Below are 20414 nucleotides of genomic sequence, written 5' to 3'. Positions count from 1 at the left end.
AAGCGAGAGCTTGCCCAGATTAAACTTTGACAGGATGAGATAAAGCTTTGTTTTACAATCCCTCATTTAACGTGTTCCGGTTAGAACAAAATCCCAAAATACTGTGTCACTCTTAACGGAAAATCTCAGTAGCCCACTTTATATGCCAAACGTAAAAGTTGGTCACCTCTGACCTACTTTTAAGCATTTGTGAGAAACTCCAGGATAAGTGTGTGGCCGGTACTGATTGTTTTCCAGTCCTGTCCCTGGCCAGGTGTGGATGGAAGAATTCTTAGGGCTCCCATATTTGGCAAACCACCTGATTTCTGAGAAGTAGGCAATTAACAAGAATTAACTCAAATGAAGAATATAAAGAAATTATCCTGTGTTGATTACTAAATTGAATCCACAACATATGTTTTAAGCTTATTTATTCATACACCTCTATTCAGTTTAGGATTTTTTTTTTTTATTCAAGCACTGACTGTTTGGGGGGCATTTAAGAATAGCTCAGTTGATCAGCACACACAGAGTGCCTCTTGCATCCCAAGAAAGGCTCATTAGAGGTATCAAGGGTACAAAGGTGACAAAGATTTGTAGATTCAAATCAATATTTAAAAGTATATAATCATGGGGCTAGAAGGGATGAATAGGTGGAGAACAGAATGTTTAGGTTTTTTGTGAAAATACTCTATGATGTGATAGGATACATGTGATTTCACATTTGTCTAAACCTACAGAATATATAACACCAAGAGTGAGCACTAATGTAAACTATGGATTTGGGGTGGTTCTGATATGTCAGTGTAATCGATTGTAACACATGCACCGCCTGGGAAGGGTATGCATGTGTGGGAGCTGGTGCATATGGGAAATCTCTGTACCTTCCTCTCTGTTTTGCCATGGGCCTAAAGCTGCTCTAAAAAAATAAGTCTTTAAGAAAAAGTGTATAATCAAACTGTGTAGATTATGGTCCATGTCTAAAAGGACCTTAGCCTCTATTTACAGTGATATATAGAGTTTAGCACATGTGAAATTCACAATTACACTCCAATTATCCGTTCCTTTATTTAGTCACGGGATATTCACTGAACACTTTTTAGCATGGGCCATATAAAGGAGGTTTTCTCGAGAGAATTTCCAACAGTGGTTGTCTATCAGAAGCAGCCTTCTTGAGAAACGAAATGCTGAGTTGCATGAGCCTTTTAAATACAAAATTGCTTTTTTTGCTCTGTTGAATTCCAATGTTTTCTTCTTTTTGGTTGCTTGAACTTTGACTGTATCAAGGGAGAATCTTCACAAAGACGGCACCTCTGACTTTCACTCTGACTTCCATGTACATTGGCAGCCATGAAAAATACATGGATATGTTGGTTTAAAATTGGATTTCAGAAACTGACTGTGGCTTGGGGTTTCATGGTATTGGAGTTAAGGAAGAAAAAAGAACTCAATTTGTCCACCAGTCGAATATAATTGAGACATACATATTTAACAGAAATGTTGGTTTCTCCCCATTATTTATGCATAGGTGGCACGTCGCCAGCAGGAGTGAATGTAGTGCCCAGTGTGGCTTGGGTTACCGCACGCTCGACATCTACTGTGCCAAATATAGCAGGCCAGATGGGAAGATCGAGAAGGTTGATGACAGTTTTTGTAATAGTCACCCCAAACCAAGCAACCAGGAAAAATGCTCAGGGGAATGTAACATGGGTGGCTGGCGCTATTCTGCATGGACCGAAGTAAGTTGGTTCTCATTCAATGAGTGTCTTCTTCTTGGGTGCCAAGTCTGAGTAGTTAATGATGGCGAGTGAGGTTTAGTGAGGGCTGCATTGACAAACCCCATTTGGACGATAAGATTGATTTCTAATGCCTGACGTCATTCTGCAGAAAAGAGTACCATGATCAATTTGTAACGTCTCACTGTATGATATTGAATATGGCATGTGGGACATTGGGAGTGGTGAGCAACTCATCTAATCCCTTTTCCCATACCCCACACACCATTTCCAATTTTATTTTCCTATGTCAATTTACTAATATTGACCTCAGTATAAACTTGGTAAATAAATTGATAGCATGAACAGATGCTCCCCCAAATAACCACTAGACTTGGGTTGGTTGGGTGGTTGTTTCTTCAGGGCTGGAGGAAGCAAACTGACATAGCCAGGATCTTGACCTTGCTGGATTGGAAACCTAGCAACAGTCTTATTTCTTTCATTTTCCTTTCAGTGTTCCAAAAGCTGTGATGGTGGAAGCCAGAGAAGAAGGGCTATTTGCGTCAACACCCGCAATGATGTCCTGGACGATAGTAAATGTGCACATCAGGAGAAAGTCACCATTCAGAGATGCAATGAGTTCTCTTGTCCTCAGTGGAAGTCAGAAGACTGGTCAGAGGTAAGATAAGAGGACTCTTATTTCCCCAGGTCACCTGTGGTACTTTGAGTCTCTCTGGCTCTGTTCAAGTCTAAACCTGCTATACTTTTCTCCTCCTACCCCGGATGAAGCAACTGTGGTCCTCCATCTGCCCCATGACAGGATGTGACTGGCCCACTGGTGACCTCAGAGGCATGGCGGGTTTGGCTAAATCACCCACCATGAGAGCTTCTGTTGGTGATTTTGAAGTTTCTGTGTCTTACCCTTCCTCCTCTTTGATCCCCTACTAAATCATTGTAAAGGGAAACAAAGGCTTTGTTAATCAGAAATCTGTGCTGGCTTAGAACTGAAATGAAAAAGAAAAAGAAAGGTTTTCTACCTTCTCATCTGTGAAATAAGGTAATTAGACCCCAGTAAGTGACCTATCTGACTTACCTATCCAGTTGCTTATGGAAAACTTAGGGGGGGAAAAAGGACTAGTTGAGTGTTCCAGACTTTTATCTCCTCCCTTACCTGATGAAGCATAAGGCAAACCCTCATTGCTTAGCACAGGTGGCCCCAGGACAGCAAGAGAAAGAAGGCAGAGCCTCTTTCTTGCTTTCCTGGTGCAGTGTTAACACTCGGTATTAACCCAGCCCAGTGAGATTCTCCCTGAGTAGGGAACTGCCTCCGCCTTCCTTTATGGGAGCCAGGGGAAGGGAAACAGAAGTTCCCTTACTTATGGGCCAAGTCAGGAATGTGGGGAGAGGTTTCCCTGTACAGCTTCTGTGCCCATTTCTTTATCTCAACCATGTAGGCACAATCTTCACTGCTTACTTTCAACAGCAAATAAAATACAAATCATAAAAGGATATTATTGATGTCCCTGAAATGGCAGAGTGTGAATACATATGATTAACGGTGTCTGATTCCTGCACAAGTTAACCGCAAACCTACTGTTTTTGTTCCGTTAACAAGCTGCCTTAGCTTAAACTCCAGTGTTTCGTTTCAAAGAGATGAAAGAAGGTAGTGGGTTAAAGTTTTACTTAGCTAATGATAGCTAAAGTGTCACTTCAAATCAAGTAACCAACCTCTGCAAGAATACTTGCTAACAGGAAATGGGGCGGGGGATACCAAACTATATATTCAATATGATCCAACATTCCTGAGCTTAAAAAACTGGAAAGAACACAGCAAAATGGTAATCATGATTATCCCTGGGGAGTAAGATTTTTTGATCACTGTCGTTTTCTCCTTGATGTTTTTCTGTATTTTTCAAATGTTCTCCAATGCACATGGATGAAGATGATGATGGTATTTAACATTTATTAAATGAACATATGCTAAGAGCTTTATTTGGATTTTTTTTCAGTTAGTTTTCACAGTTCTTTGCATAGGCACCTTGTCACCCCCATTGTGCAAATGAGAAAACTGAGGTACAGAGACATCACTTGAGTTTGGTACCCACAGCTGCTTGTATTGGAATTAAAACCCAGATTGATCCCCACACCTAACTCCTATGCCAGGAAACCATGAATGCTGTTTTTCGGTACTGATGGTCCCCGACTTACCATGGTTCAGCTTCACAATTTTTTTTTACTTTACACTGGTGTGAAAGCAATGCACATTTAGTCACAGTTGTACTTTGGATTTTGAATGTGGATCTCTCCCCGGGCTGGCTACGTGTGGCCCACACTCTCTTGTGCTACTGGGTATCAGTGGCTCCCAGTCAGCCTTGCAGTCAAAACCATATGAGGGTCAACAATGGAAACCTTCACAACCACCCCATACACACACAGCAGCTTTATTTTTCACTTGCAGGACCGTGCTCAACAAATTACTTGAGATACTCAACACTTTATTATAAACTAGGCTTTGTGTTCGACAATTTTGCTGAACTTCAGGCTAATGTAAGTGTTCTGAGCACATTTAAGGCAGGCTGGGCTACGCTACAATGTTCCACTGGTTGGGTGTATTACGTGCATTTTCAACTTAGGATATTTTCAACTTACGATGGGTTTACCTGGATATATGCCCATCAGAAGTCGGGGAAGATCTGTATCTTGTGGCGTAGTGCCGTGCTGAGTTCATTCTGTGCCTGACACCATCCCAGAGCCTTTATAAACACAGAATGAGTGAATGAATGAGTGAATGGGTGAACAAATGAATGAAAGAAAAATGAGCCGTGCTGTATTTACAAACTGCTATGAGAGAGAAGACTCACCGTGGGAAGAGAGCACCTCTCTTCCTGCTGCTCCATGAATAATACCTGAGAACCACAACACACTGTTCAGAAACACCCCTGATTGGCTGTGCTTTTTATTACAGTGCCTGGTCACCTGCGGAAAAGGGCATAAGCACCGCCAGGTCTGGTGTCAGTTTGGTGAAGATCGATTAAACGATAGAAGCTGTGACCCTGAGACCAAGCCAGCCTCCATACTGACTTGTCAGCAGCCTGAATGTGCGTCCTGGCAGGCGGGTCCCTGGGGACAGGTATTTTGAATGATAAAGTTCTTAACTACATTCTTTCCTTCTTATCTGGAGAGGGCTTGCCGAGGGGCATTCCAGGGATGGGGATTTAACTGCTGTGTCTTGTGACTTGCCTTGTCCCTCCATGGCGCCAGATCGAGCACCAGAAACACTGGGGCCATTTTGCCCCAGGTCTGGGGATTGCTGCTTTCCCTCCTGAAGCTGATTATTCCCTTTGTGTAAGAGACACATGCATGTCTTTGCCCTTGGGTTCAAACTGTAGCCTGAGCACACCAGCATTGAACAAATTCCCAACAGATCTCATCTGGCTGATGTTAATCTTCTTTTTTTTTTTTATGTTTATTATTTTTGAGGGAAAAAGAGAGAGAGAGAGAGAGAGCCAGCTTGTGAGGAGAGCAAGGGCAGAGACAGAGAGGGAAAGAGAGAATCTCAAGCAGGCTCCACGCTGTCAGCATAGAGCCCCAACATGGGGCTCAAACCCACGAACTGTGAGATCATAACCTGAGCCAAAACCAAGAGTTGGGTGACTGAGCCACCCAGGTGCCCCCTGATGTTATCGTCTAGCATGTTGCTGTGGGTCGCTACAGAATGGGGTCCAGCATCTCCAGTAGGGGGTTGTGCACTGTGATTTGGAAGGGATCCCATGTCAGGGTTCCAAAGCTCACCTCTGATAAATAAGTCCGACACTTCATACAGCATGAATTTGATCAAAAGTTGCAGAATCATCTTGCTCTGAGAGAATCTTTGCCAAATCCCCTAGAATGTTGGTTCCACAGTCTTAACCTGAACTATTCTTAAAGGAGAGAGTGTGAGTCTCTGTTGGGCTCGCATTTGGGAAGCCACTACTCTTGGAATGAAGTCCTTCCTAATATAGAAGCTGAAGCGTTCTGGGTTCTATTTAAGTAGCACTCCAAGTTCCCGAGAGAAACAAAGCAGCTGTCTGCTGTCACTTACGCAATCTTCTGAAGAATAATTCTCCCTCCTCCCCGGCCCAGCCACAGCCAGTCTTCTCGTTTATGTCTTCATTTCCAAGATGCATGCAATAAATGAGAGCAGCTTTATTGCTACACCCTTACAATTTTTACGAAATTGATGTTCTTCTGTATAGCATCGCTAGTCAGAATGGCTCATCGTGTCTGATTGCACTCACAGGGAGAGCTTCTCACACTCCTAAATCCAGCCTCCTTTTTGTCAACATCTGTGTAGCTCTTAGGGAACATGAGAAAGAGAAAGAGAATGCTCAGGGTCCCATTGTTAAGACCTGAGTATAATGTCTTTTAGACTTGATGGGCCTCTTTTTTATCCACGTCTACACCAAACCACAAGCACACCAAGCCACATTTCTGTGCTTCATTCCTTTCGGTGGTACTTAACATTCCGTTATGCAGAGATACCATATTTGTGTATCCATTTATCCCAAGCTAGACATTTGGGTTGTTTGTACCTTTTGACAATTGTGAATGAATAGTGCTGAGATGAATATTCGTGTATGAGTGTTTGTTTTAGTACTTGATTTCAGTTCTTTTGGGTGTATCCCAGGAGTGATATTGCCGGATCATATGATAAGCCTGTGTTTCACTCCTTAACTGCCAATTTTGCACAGAACCCGTACCTTTTGCACACCCGTACTATTTTGTATTCCTACCAGTAATACACAAATGTTCCAGTTCCTCTATTTCCATCCCAATGCTTTTTATCCCCCTCCCTTTTTAATTATGGCTATACTGGTGGGAGTAAAGTAGTATCTCATTATAATTTTGATTTGGCATTTCCCTAATAACAAGTAATATTGAGAGTCTTTTCATGTGCTTTTTGACCATCTCTATCTTTGCTTTTTTCTGTCTCTGGAAAAGTGTCTCTTCATGTCCTTTGCCCATCTTTAAAATGTTTTTAATTACAGTAAAAAAACACATAACCTCAAATTTACCATCTTATCCATTTTTAAATGTACAATTTAATAGTTCTTCTTTTCCCATTGCTTAATGAGGTTGGCTTTTTGTTGCTAAATTGTAGTTGCTCCTTATATTGTGGATTTTAACCCTTCATCAGATGTATGATTTATAAATATTTTTTCCAATTCCATGGAGTGGTTTGCCTTTCCACTCTGCTGATGGTGTTCATTGATGCGGAAGTTTTTAATCGTGATACAACACAACTTGTCTATTTTTTTCTTTTGTTGCCTGTGCTTGTAGTAGAATATGCAAGAAATCATTACTAAATTCCATGTCATAGAGCTTTTCTATCTTCTTTTTCTTCTAAGGGTTTTATAGTTGTACCTCTTATGTTTAGGCCTTTGATCTTTTTGGGGTTAGTTTTTATAAATAGCGTGAGATAGGAGTCCAGCTTTATGCTTTTACATATAGGTAGCCTTTTGCCCTATGGCAGTTGTTGAAGAGACTCTTCTTTCCCCCCATTGAATGGTCTTGGCATCTTGGTTAAAAAACACTTGGCCATAGGTGTCCAGGATTATTTCTGGACTCAATTCTATTCCATGAGTGAATATAACTCTCCTTATATCAATACCACACTGTTTCAGTCACTGTAGCTTTGTAGAGAGTGTTGAAATAGGAATATACTGAGTCACTGCCAAGGGATTAAACCCCTACATATAGAATTCCAATGGGAGGTAGAAATAATTCCAACCATCAAAGTGACAATTGATGAATATAATTTGTGCAGAGCAGGATTTCCCACTTTTACCTAGGTTCTTTGGGAGCTAGCCCTCTCTTCACTATGAGGGAACTATTTTATTTCTTATAGGATGCTATGGAGAAAGTAGGGAAAGAGAAAATTCGCTCAAGTGTGCATACCTTTTGTGGTATTTCTCTCCCTCAGTGCAGTGTCACTTGTGGACAAGGGTACCAGCTGCGAGCAGTGAAGTGCATCATTGGGACTTACATGTCAGTGGTCGATGACAATGACTGCAATGCCGCCACTAGGCCAACTGATACCCAGGTGAGTCTCCTTTGTCCAGCCCAGTCATTGGCTTTGGGCACAAAGATGGCAGAAGTTCCTAGAGGTTCAGTCCAAGTGGAAGTGCTTTCATAGGTAAGTGTGTAGGTAGAGTAACCAGTTGATTAAGTAAATGTCCAGATTTACCTCTTTGTTACATTTTGAATCTAATATTTGGACGTACCAGTTTCATTCTTGTCTGGTTATTTGGTTCTGATTTTTTATTGGATAGCAAATGTTGCTTGGTTGGTCTCATTTTCTTGAGCTCACAGTTTTTCTAATGATTTCAGCGTAGGGCTGAGCATAGAGTGTCAGCAGTGTGCCGGGGCTGGCTTGTACCAGCTCACGAGAGCTGACTGGTGAATGTTCAGGAATTTTGCAAGCTGGTTGCTAACTATGGGCATTATTGAAAATGGAAAATATAAGCCTATAATTAAGTAAATGATATTTAAACAAAGCCGATAAATACTCAAAACTTACATTTTTCCATTGCTTTACTACATTTTACTATTATCTGTACCCTTGAGGTTATTTATATTTACATGTGTAGCCATGTGGTGGGAATACCACATAATGGTGAGCTATTACACATCTCTTCCCAGCTCTGTGTTCATCGACATCAGGTGGGTAGCTTGAAATTGGCTGTGGCGAGAGTATTTACACCACAGGAATCCGCAGGTGCTATAATCGAGGGTTCAATGTATTGTTTTTAGATTTAAGAAAGTGATGGAGAAAATGATACTTATGTATAATCTACATTATGTTTAAAAGAGCCTTGTGTCTTTAGCTGTTACATTGTGAATAACACATACACATATTAAGGAAATATGCTTCCGGTATTTGGAAATGATTGTCTGATTTGGCGTCGAAGTCATTCGCATCATTCTGACATAGATCTTATTTGTTCCATTTTCGCCGGACTCTTAAACATAAACAAAAATAACAACTCTCATTCATGTCTGAACCGTACTTATTCAGCAATTGCAACCATATTTTGACAAGAGACTCAAGAATTCAACAAAAATCGGTGCCAGTATTCTGTGAAACTCCACTGGCTATATGAAATTTAAAAGAAAGCATTGTATATTGTTATATGTAAATTGTGTGCTGTACCTCCTTTAGATCAGTAAACTTTATGAGAACCAAACAAACATATGTATACATATATAGGTGTATATGTGCATAAAATATGTGTGTGTGTATATGTAACTATATTTCTACAAACACATGCGCTCCTTTTTTCTCGAGAGAGCCAGCTGACCATCACTACCACCACTTTCCTTTTTATAGGCCATGATTTTAGCATCATTTATGGAAAGAGACTATGGAAAGAGAAGACTTGGCTTTATATATCAGTTTTGCTAATTGCTGAACACAAGATTTGAACCCTTGACCACACCCAGAGCTCAGGGCCCCCTTTGGCCATTGCACCGATTCCACTCTGAGGGCCTCAGTCAGGCTGCATTTCCACATGTGTTGTGAACAGATGAAAAGTGTCAAAAAGTACATGAACATGGCAGTGTTGTCCATGATCAGTGATAAAACACCACGTGTGACTTGTGTCCCTTTTACATACATATATATATATTTTTTACTTTATTGAAATGCTTTGAACCACCACGTGCTAACTGCCTGCAAAATGTTAGCTATTACATCTAAATAGTTCTGAGGTGAGGATTTAGCAACTCCCTTCGAGATTCAAAATACTCGTTTCTCTTTACATTATTCTGTAATATCCAATGGAGTACAGGGCGACTCCCACAGCTGAAGCATATGGACCGTTTCTATTCTGTGGGAAAAGTTTCCTGTGGTTTTCTGCAGACCACTGGCAAGAGAATAGGCAGGGTCCAGAGCCAAGCAGCAGAATTTCCTCACTCAGTTTGTAAGCTCCCTAATGTCAGGCTCGGCCCCGAGCTCACCACTCTTTGCTCCATGCCTGGCACATCTCCGGAATTTAATGGATATGTGCTTAATCAAAACGTATTTGCTAAATTGTGAGCAAGTGTGTATTTCTGGTTTCCCATCTGTAAATCTGATAGCATTATCTACACACAGATAACCGCAATTCATTATAGGGACTTCCTCTGAGTGATTGAGGAGTGTTATATACATTCCTGGCACTGGCATATTGAATAGACATCTTATCTAGATTTGACCATCAGCACCTCGGGAGTTCCCTGTAGGTAAACCTGGAAAGCCAATTCATGCTTAACAAATTCTGATTAGGAAATTAATTGAAATATGAAAACAGACATTGGTCTTTGGAATTTTTAAAAATTGACAATTTTTTTTTTATTTTTAAAGAGAGCGAGAGTACGAGCAGGGGAGAGGGGCAGAGAGAGAGACAAAAAGAATCCTAAGCAGGCCTCAGGCTCAGCGAGGAGCCTGATGTGAGGCTCGATCCTATGACCCTGGGATCTGACCTGAGCCAAAATCAAGAGTCGAACGCTCAAGAGATTGAGCCACCCAGGCACCTCGACAATTGATAATTTTAAAAGGATATCCTATTCTTTCCTAACTTATGTGCCATTTTAAAATCATTTTTTCTTTCCACATGAACAGGCAAATAGATATAGTATTAAAATTCACCAAGTAAACCCCTACCCTATATCAATGCGTTCATAAAGTAACTCAGATTTTACCTCATTTTACAGATGAAAAAAACTGAGGCTGAGAGTTGCTTTGTGATTTCCCCAGAATTCTGAGGTTTTAGAATTCTTAGCCGTTATATATATTTTGTAAATGTTTTGTTTATTTTTGAGAGAGAGAGAGACAGAGTGTGAGTGGGGGAGGGGCAGAGAGAGAGGGAGACAGAATCTGAAGCAGGTTTCAGAATCTGAGCTGTCAGCACAGAGCCTGACGCGAGGCTCGAACTCACGAACTGCAAGTTCATGACCTGAGCTGAAGCTGGATGCTCAACCGACAGCCATCCAGGCGCCCCATTAGTCCTTATATCTTTATTCACCATGACCATTAAAGTGTGCATTGACTTCAAGGTAACTTTGGCTTTTTTCCCCCCTCTCCCATCTAGGACTGTGAATTACCATCCTGTCACCCTCCCCCAGATGCCCCGGAAGGAAGAAGAAGCACGCACAATGCACCAAGAACCCAGTGGCGATTTGGGTCTTGGACACCAGTAAGAGATAGATGGAAGACATAGAGAGGGTGGAAGGGGAGGCCAAGGTTCTCTGACATGACTGTAGGAAGTGGGTTGCTGTCCAATGAACCATCGTTCAAATAACATACCTGCATTATCTTACTTCAACACCCAGTGCTCAGCCACTTGTGGAAAAGGTACTCGGATGAGATATGTCAGCTGTCGGGACGAAGACGGCTCTGTGGCTGACGAGAGTGCCTGTGTGACCCTGCCCAGACCAGTGGCAAAGGAAGAATGTTCCGTGACCCCCTGTGGGCAGTGGAAGGCTTTGGACTGGAGCCCTGTAAGCGAGTGGATTCTTGGGCATTGGGAAATGACTGGGGGAACCATAGAGAATGACTAGCAACAGGTCACAAATGTCAACGGGTACTGTTTTATACTTGGACTTAGTTTGTGACTTAAATTATTTTGCCTCATAGGTGTGCAGCTGGTATGAATCTTAGCCTGATGTGCAAGAAATGAATGTTGTTAAAATGTGTAAATCAACGTGCAGTTGACTGATCCTGTTGGGTTGACTAGAAAGCCCAGTGTTGATTGAGATATAATAGGCTTGTGGAGTACCAAATGTGTCAAGGAGAAGAGGAGAGTCAGGAGAGGGCCCCTTACATTGAGTCTGGGTGCCTCCTAGAACCTCAGACGCTTGAAGTCCAGTGGCTCTTGGCTTCCTTGTCAAGAGTGGGAAGCGGGAATCCCCATCCAGTGCTGTGGGTTTGGCCTCCTCTTTACACTAGGCACCATCTATCGTTTTCAGGCAGCACCTGCCTTGCAAAAATCCCAGAGATCAGGAGATATAGAGTTTAGGATCAGTGAGGAGAAGCCATCAGGAAAACAGAGGAATACTATCTCTATAAATATCATAACATGTGTACGAAATTTGAGCAGTAGATTTAGAGAGCCATGTAAAAATCCAGATCTTGACCTATACTGGCTGCTTAACCTTGAGCAGTCTGGTTAAAGGCTTTGAGCCTCAATATCTTTTTTTAAAAGCCGGAAAGAATACCTACCTTACAAGGATGTTGTGAGTATTTGAGATTGCATATGTTAAATGCTTAACACAAAGTAGGTGCTCAATAAATGATAGATCATCTCACTCTCATGCCTTGAGCTTCTGGTCCATCCGTCTGTCCATCCATCCATCCATCCATCCATCCATTAAATACACCTGTCTGTGCACCAGATATCTGTAAAAGCTTAGTGTAGAAAAAACAGTGAACAACAAAGAAGCATGTCTCAGCCTCCATGGAGATTAGTCTGATGGAAGTTCCAGTCAGTGAATGAATAAAGAAAGAGAAATATACAGGGAAAGACACTGACAAGTGCTAGGAAAAAGTCAAGCAGTATAATAGCTTAGGGAAGGATGGACTATCCTTTTAGACAGCGTGGTCAGAGAAGGCCCAGTAGCACACTGAGCAAGACTTGAATGAAGTGAGGGAGCGAGCCATGTGGACATTGTACAGGAGAAGATACAGCGGTTAAAAAGACCCTGAGTAGGGAGTGGTCTTGGCATGTTCAAGAAGCATCCATAAGGCCAGTTTGGCTGGAGAGACAATAAATGGAGAGTGCTAGGAGATGGGTCAAGGAGGTCTCCAGGGGCCATATCACAGAGGCCCTACCAGGCCAAGACATGGACTTTGGACATTACTGGAAGTGTATTGGGAAGTCCCTGGAGGAAATGGCACGATCTTCGATTTGTAAGCGTCGTGGGTTTTGATAGGTGGACCACAGACTAGGGCTGCAGGGAGGGGTGTCTGTCAGCATTGTAAGCAGGAGCCCAGCTCAAAAGCCACTGCAGTCGTCCTGGCAGGGGGAGGTGACAGCAGAGACGGTGGGAAGTGGATGGATTGGGGGTAAGTGGGACAACTGAGCTGACAGGGTTTGTCAGTGAAATGGCTGTGGGGGGGAGGGGGTAGGACAAGGGAGCAGACACAGATGATGCCAAAGTCTGGGGCCTGGGCAACTGGGTAAGCACTGAGCCACTCGCAGAAAATGCACATCAACGGGTTTGTGACTGCCAGTGACCGACCCTTTCTCTTTCTGGGTGTTCGACGTAGTGCTCCGTGACATGTGGGCAAGGCAGGGCGACGCGGCAAGTGGTGTGTGTCAACTACAGTGACCACGTGATTGATCAGAGTGAGTGCGACCCAGACTACATCCCAGAAACCGAGCAGGACTGTTCCACCTCACCATGCCCTCAGCGGACCCCAGACAGCGGTCTCGCTCAGCACCCCTACCAAAGCGAGGACTTCCACCCCAGAGGCGCCGGCCCCAGCCGCACCCATGTGCTCGGTGGAAACCAGTGGAGGACTGGCCCCTGGGGAGCAGTGAGTATTCCCTGAAGTCTTTCTCTAATTTGCTTTCTTCTCCTTCACCCTTTCAGCTTTGGGGGGCAAACAGATTAGAAACACCTTTGAAGCACCTTTTGCTCACCAGGAATTGGCCTTGTACATTCTCATTTGTTTTGGGTGAACCCTCATGGGCTCATCACAGTCCCCGAAAAGTTGTCCCCTGTTAATATCTGCAGGCCACCTAGAAGCTACCTTAACTGGGTGGAGGGGCGACAACATCGGGTGGCTTCCTAAAAGTACTGTGAAGGCCAGGATGATCAATCCCAGAGGCTGAGGGGGCAGGCAGCTCTTACCTGTAAGGAAATTAAAAGAACAGAGGAAGTTTTCTGGTAGGTAGCTCTTAATGAAAGTGGTTTCCCTTCTTGCTATTTTCTAGATGAGCGCAGTCTCCAAGTGGCATAGTCACTGCCTAATTTGTAGTAGTAGATCATTGCCCTGGACTGCGGGGAAACACTAGTCTAGATAATTCTGTGCGTCGGAGAGCAGTACCATAATCTAATGGTTAACAGCACAGGCTCTGAGTGAAGGTGCTTCTGTTTGAGCCAACGACTTGCACTTTCACCTTTTGAGATATTTAGTACGCCCACTACTCTCAATGAGCCTCGGTTTCCTCCTTTGTAAAACAAAGCTAACCACAATTCCGGTTCTCCTGGGTGGTTGTAAGGAATAAATGTGATGATGGAAATAAAATGCTTTGCACGCCGCCTGCCCCAGAGCGAGAACTTTCTCAGTGTTCTTATCATTGTCCTTCACATGATGAAGACCTTGAAAAATAGTGAATATTCCAGGGAAAACAGCCTTCGAATGTTTTCAGGTTTTCCACAGAATAATTTTCCCAAAATAATTATACTGTGGAATACTGGACATGCCGACTGGAACTTCACAGACCCCGCATAGGTGTGGGGAGTCAGACAGGGTCAGTGATCACTCCGGGGTCTTCGTTTGAATTGTTTACTCTTAGTTTCCTTCGTGTACCACTAATTGCGTTTAATTATTTCTGAACTCAAAAGCATTAGAAGGAAGCTGTCCGCTTCCCACTGTGGTTATGTTTCAGTAAATGAGATTTTTCTGTCCTGTGAATACTGATTAGCCACCAAGCATTTTTACCGACTGCAAGCATTGGTTGTCTGCACAAGGTCTGCCCTATTGCCCAGGATCTTTGCCGTCTCATTCTCCTCGCTCGCGTACCACTTTCAGGCTTCCTGAGCCTGGGTTAGAAGAGATGTGGGTTCAGAGAAGTTAACACGTGATCACGGGAGGTAATCACTGAGCGTCCCACAGCTGTTCTGATTGGAAAATTTCAAAACTCGTGTGTATTCTAACGATAGCACTAGAACTCTTTAAAACAAAATTTTCAAGCTATTCTTACTCAGGACTACATTTAGAGGTGATGCGTTCTTTTAAAACTGAGTGATTTTGCCGTTGGGCAGTGTTCCAGATTAGGGAGGATTAGGTAACCTTTTTGCAGCATTGGGCAAGACCCTTCTTTTCCTCATTGTGCCTCATTTGTTTGTTTGGAGACTTTTTATTTTCCTAAATTAAGTGAGGCTAAAGACAGTGTGATTTTTCGCAGCTCTAACCTGACCTGCTTGCAGGAGGGTGTGGAATGTACGTGCATGTTTGCTTGGTGCTGTACACAAACTGTGTGATTCCTCTTCCTTTTATGACAGGAAAGGTGGCAAAGAATCTTCAGCGCTAGAGAATGGGAATCTAATGTTTTCAGTGGATTCTGGAGTAAATACCTCATTTTCTAGTACATTTCTGCATAAACCTGGGCTGTGTGTGGTGAGGTTTTCCCCATGTTGCCAATTAGGGGTCTCTGCTCGTGAACCAATGAAACTGACTCTTTCAAGTGAAAACAAAACACACAAACAAAACTTTTCATTTGTCCCTGGCGGAGACAGAGGCCTGAGCATCTCCAGGGATTAGGCTCAGGGATTGGCCAATCTTTTTTGCAAAGGACCGGATGGTAAATATTTTGTGTCAGGTGGACCATCTAGTCTTTGTTGCAACTAACCAGCTCTGTTGTTGTCACACAAAAGCAGGTGTAGACAATACATAACTGAGTGGGCATGCCTATGTTCCAATAAAACTTTATTTATAAAAGAGATAGCAGGTCGGATTTGGCCCTCAAGCTCTGTCTTGCCAACCCCTATCTAGATGGAACAGTAATTAGGGGATCATTTTTACAGGGAGTTTCTGTCTTAATAAATCCCTTGTAACTCTCATCTACCCTGCTTAGGATTCACATTCTCAGGAAAGCCTCACTGGCTTATTCCACTTGCCCACTCACTGACAAGGGAAGGGCAGAGTATCTTAACAGATAGTCTCCCCCCCGCCCCAACCAACTCCAAGATGACATCCCTTAGGGGGAGAAATGGTTCCTTAAAGGAGAATTGGGCTGCCAGATATAAGGGGAAATGTGCTAGGCAAGTAAGAAAAACAGATGTGCACCACCCCGTACCCCTGCAAAGACCATTCCTTCTTATTTTGGTCAGTGTGAATGATGGGTATAGGGTTAGTTCAAAGAAATATTTACCTAGGAAAATATGTCATCTTAAAAGGACAGGAGGATTGTTACCAAAAGAAGTCCAGAGTGAAATGCTGCAACAATGACTAGAACTAAGAATCCCTTGGCGGGGGGGGGCGGGGAGCCTGGGTGGATCAGTTGGTTAAGCGTCCAACTTCAGCTCAGGTGTAATCGCACCATTTGTGAGTTCAAGAACCGCGTCAGGCTCTGTGCTGACAGCTCAGAGCCTGGAGCCTGCTTCAGAGTCTGTGTCTTCCTCTCTCTCTGCCCCTCCCCCACTTGCACTCTGCGTGCGTGCGTGTGTGTGTGTCTCTCTCTCTCTCAAAAATGAACATTAAAACAATTTTTTAATTAAAAAAATTTTTTTAAAGATTTTTAAAAAGAATCCCTGTTAATAAAAATAAAAATTTTTAAAAATGGCCAGATTGAACCTGGAGAAAAACTATGTACAGCACTTTGCCTGTCTATGGGATTAAAAAGACCCAAACAGGCCCTGGGTTCAGATGGTTCACGGCTGTGCTGTGTAGTTCCTTGGCCCCAACTAAGCACTATCTCCATCTCTTTGGTCAGATTTTCAGTAGGAAGAATCTTCTTGATCCCTGGGCAGCCAATGGAGGGGTTCGCCTTAGATCAGGTGACCAGCCTTGCTCCAGTCAACCATATTGGAGGCAGGGTAGCATGTGGTTTATAGAGCTGTTTTTTCCAGTAACTTTAACTGAACCAGGCTCTATATCCTGCAACTGGTGCTATGTGAGCTAACAGGGACACAAGTTATGACACTGAACCCTCCCTCAGGGTGCTTACCACATTTCATTGAGGCAATAATGTTCACAGGTGACATAATAAAAGAATGATACAAGATTGTATTATCAATGGGAAAACTCTGGGGCCAAAATATATATTACAAATGTACTTACAACATGGAAGTTTCTTCACAACACTGTATATTCCGGTTCCCAAAGAAAACCATTTAAAATAATGATTCTGTGTTGCCTATTATGTCCCAAGCTGTTTAAAAATAGAAAACAGGGGTGCCTAGGTGGGTGAGTCAGATGAGTGTCCAACCCTTGATTTAGGACTTAGGTCATGATCTCACAGTTTGTGAAGTTGAGCCCTGTGTTGGGCTCTGTGCTGACAGCGTGGAGCCTGCTTGGGATTCCTCCTCTCACTCTGCCCCTCCCCTGCTTACTTGCTCTCTCTCAAGATAAATAAAATAAACATTAAATTTTTTTAAAAATAGAAAACAAGTATTTTCAAGTTTAGAGTCATTATACCAGAATCCTCAGAGAATAGAAATTTTTGTAAATCAAAATTGCCTACATTTATTCTCAGACAGAAGTCATAAATCTGTTTTCCCGCTCAACATTTTAAAATTATACCCAATGTGTTTTAAAGTCACTCATAATTTGTCCAAGATAGACAGAGAAATTGAAATTTGGTCCAATGCAATAAGCCAAAAAATACATTCACAGCTTTATTTGGAAGAAGCTGACCAGAAAGATGCATTATTTGCAAGTAATTTGAAATAACCCTGGTTTGAGCTAGGGTTCAATAGAAAGCACAAATCAGAACCCAGAACTGATGGGGCTCCAGGGCGACTCAGCTGGTTAAGCATCTGACTTCAGCTCAGACCATGATCTCAAGTTCAAGCCCCGTGTCAGGCTCTTTGCCTTCATCTTGGAGCCTGGAACCTGCTTGGATTCTGTGTTTCTGTCTCTCTCTGCCCTTATCCTGCTTGCACTCTGTCTCTCTCTATCAAAAATACATAAAAATTAAAAATAAAAAAATAAAATAAAAGAGCCCAGAACTAACAACAACAAAAACTTGTCCAGTGCAGTTGGAGGCTTAATAATTCACAGGAATTGCATTGCTTTGAGGACACGCTGTTATTTTATAGGCAAACTGATTTTACAAGTTAAGGGTCACAGTGAAAGATACTAGCAAACACATCAGTTTTCAAAAGATAAGGACATTATGGAAAGAACAAAAACACAATGTAGATAAATAAGAGAACTATGAGAAGCTTGTGTGGGAAATTAGCTGAAATGCAAACAAAATTCTGTGACTACCAAAAGAGGGACCATTAGACGGAAAATGCCCCTGAAGAGAGGCTTGTCAATATGGAATCCAAGTAAGGTCCTTGGGGAAGTAAAAAATAAATTTAAAAACAAATCTCGCTGCCATTAGCCACTCAAGTCAAGGCCATTTTGAAGAGAGAGAAGGGAACAGTCCCTGCAAGGAAATGATGTCTTAGTGATATTCCATGATGCTTTGGGTCATCGAATGAGTTAATATGGCAGTTCAGTTTCAATAGTGGTGTGTCGTTAAGCATGTAATTTGACCTCTGTTGAAAGGGAAGTCAGATGTTAGTTCTAAATAAGCATTTGGATTTTGAAAAGAAAAGAGTCTCTCAGTGGGCTATGATGTCTGTTAACACCTCTGTGCTTCTCAGAGATGCAGAGGGGTTAAAAGAAGACAATTAACGGGCTTGCTTTAGAAGACACTGTCACTCATGGGGCATCTTTTGACCGCTTCCTGAATGCCTAAAGTGTGCGAAGAAGCCCTTGTTATGCCCTCCAGGTTTTTAGAAGGCATGTCCATTAAACCACCCCACCAAAGGGAATTTCTCATAACTGCGTTTTGACCATGGTGGACAACGTGAGAACGAATTCTGTCGCATTTGTCTCTGACTTTCCAACCAGCTGCTCTTCGGGTCCCTGAGATGTAGATGGAGGTGGCGATTAACCTGTTGACTGATGTCTGATGTGTTCAGTGTTCCAGTACCTGTGCTGGTGGCTCCCAGCGGCGTGTTGTTGTGTGTCAGGATGAAAATGGATACACTGCAAATGACTGCGTGGAGAGGATAAAACCCGATGAGCAAAGAGCCTGTGAATCTGGCCCTTGTCCTCAATGGGCTTATGGAAACTGGGGAGAGGTGAGAGTGAGCGATCTTTTCGTACCTCCTTTGGAAAAAACACAGAGTAATTTTGCTCACCAAACTGTGCTTTTGTTCATAATCTATTTTAAGGAAAAAGAATGAATTCTGGTGAGAGCTTCTTGATTTGGCATTAACTGAGAGACCTGTCTTAATTCCAGACTATCTTAAAAGTACATTTATTACCAATGAGAAATAGCTTACAAACATAGGAGAGGAAAGTTAGGAAAGCATACAAATAAAGGGTAGGCTCAATTGTTTGTTAACCTCTGCTGATTAAAACTTTGACGTGTCTAAGGTAATTGGAAATATATATGAAATTGGTCCATGAGCATTTTACCATCTTTTTCATAATCTGGGGGTGTATGCAATTTACTCTTGTTCCCATGGCATAATAGTTCTGGTGTTCCAAATCCTTGACGAAACCAGAACGAATAGGTGCCGTTATGCCCATCAGAGGTGATGCACTTTAATGGTGGAAGGGAATAATTAGCTGTATAATCTCAGGTAATAAAATCCTTCCACTGTTACCTTTTAAGAGTGGCCTCCTATGGCCAATAGGGTATTTGGAGCAGACAAAACTGAATTCCATTCCCAGCGCTGACTTTTCCAAGCTTTGTCACCTGGGCCAACTATATACCTTTGCCAAATGTCCATAGCCTCGTCTATAAATGGGAATAATAATGGCACCAACTTCATAGTATTCATGACTATTGTATGAAATAGTGCATGTCAAATTTCTAGCACATAGTCTTCAATCGAAGTTAACTGCTATCATCATCATCATCATCATCATCACCATCATCATCATCACTACTACTAATGTTTATCATTAGGATTACTCCTATGATCAGATAGGGTTTTGAGCCACCCTCCTGTGGAGGGCTTGGATGCTTATTGTCTTGTGTTTAGTTAACCACAAATGTATCCCTCTACTCTTGAATCCTCAGGGAGAGCACATATTTAAAGCTTGTTGAATTGTTCTGTCTTAACTATAAAATTTGTAAACTAAAACATGAAGGTTAACATCTTGCAGGCCTCAGTGCCAAGAGGGGGAAAAAGACAAGTGAGATGTTGGTCCATGCTCCTGGCAAGCCAAAATCACATGTCCCCACTTCACATAGCCCGGTCGTAAAAGGCAGTCATAACAGAGCGTTCTGTTGAGTTTCACTGACAGTACGTCATTCTGGACGGCTTTGCTCAAGGGCAGGAAGAGGGAGTCAGGCTTGGAGACTCATGCATTATGGGTTTCCCAAAACTTCTCACAGAGTTCTGTCCTTTGGGGCTTGTGATTAAGCTTCTGTAATTGGACCCAAGCCAGGAGAGTGAGTACACGCATTCACTGGGATGCTTGCTGTCAGCACAGACCAGATCATTCCAAATTCTGTGGGAGATCTGGCCTTGACACAGCAGGAAAGCCAAATGTCAGTGTTCCTGGATGTGAGCACAGCGGTGCCGTCCAAGAAATACAGCTCGTTCCTGCCTCAGAAGTTTGGGTCTCCCCACCATGTTGTTTATTCATCCTGGGGAAAATCATCGTTATCCTGAGATGCAGAGATAGCATCAAATATCTTCACGTCATAAAGGTCTATGGAGGCTGGCGTCACATAGTGACCAAAAGTTGGTAACAGCTTTTTACAGGTTGCCAGAAAACAAAACCGGCTCAGTCATTAT

General features: G+C 42.6%; 1 protein-coding gene across 3 annotated transcripts in view; it reads left to right on the top strand.

The window, feature by feature from the left end:
- The window catches only part of ADAMTS9 (ADAM metallopeptidase with thrombospondin type 1 motif 9), a 169574-nt gene that overhangs the window by 69399 nt on the left and 79761 nt on the right, over positions 1-20414 (top strand). For all 3 annotated transcript variants that reach the window (XM_077760261.1, XM_077760262.1, XM_077760259.1), the window contains 8 exons: positions 1508-1718; positions 2209-2373; positions 4660-4824; positions 7657-7776; positions 10805-10909; positions 11046-11213; positions 12982-13251; positions 18579-18740. In XM_077760261.1, the coding sequence (XP_077616387.1) occupies positions 1508-1718; positions 2209-2373; positions 4660-4824; positions 7657-7776; positions 10805-10909; positions 11046-11213; positions 12982-13251; positions 18579-18740 (1366 nt within the window). The remainder of the gene's footprint in view (positions 1-1507; positions 1719-2208; positions 2374-4659; positions 4825-7656; positions 7777-10804; positions 10910-11045; positions 11214-12981; positions 13252-18578; positions 18741-20414) is intronic.

This window comes from Crocuta crocuta, unplaced genomic scaffold, assembly GCF_008692635.1.
Source record: "Crocuta crocuta isolate KB4526 unplaced genomic scaffold, BGI_CrCroc_1.0 scaffold213, whole genome shotgun sequence".
NCBI lineage: Eukaryota > Metazoa > Chordata > Mammalia > Carnivora > Hyaenidae > Crocuta > Crocuta crocuta.
The sequence above is the reverse complement of the archived record's forward strand: the minus strand, read 5'-3'. Positions and strand labels throughout refer to the sequence as shown.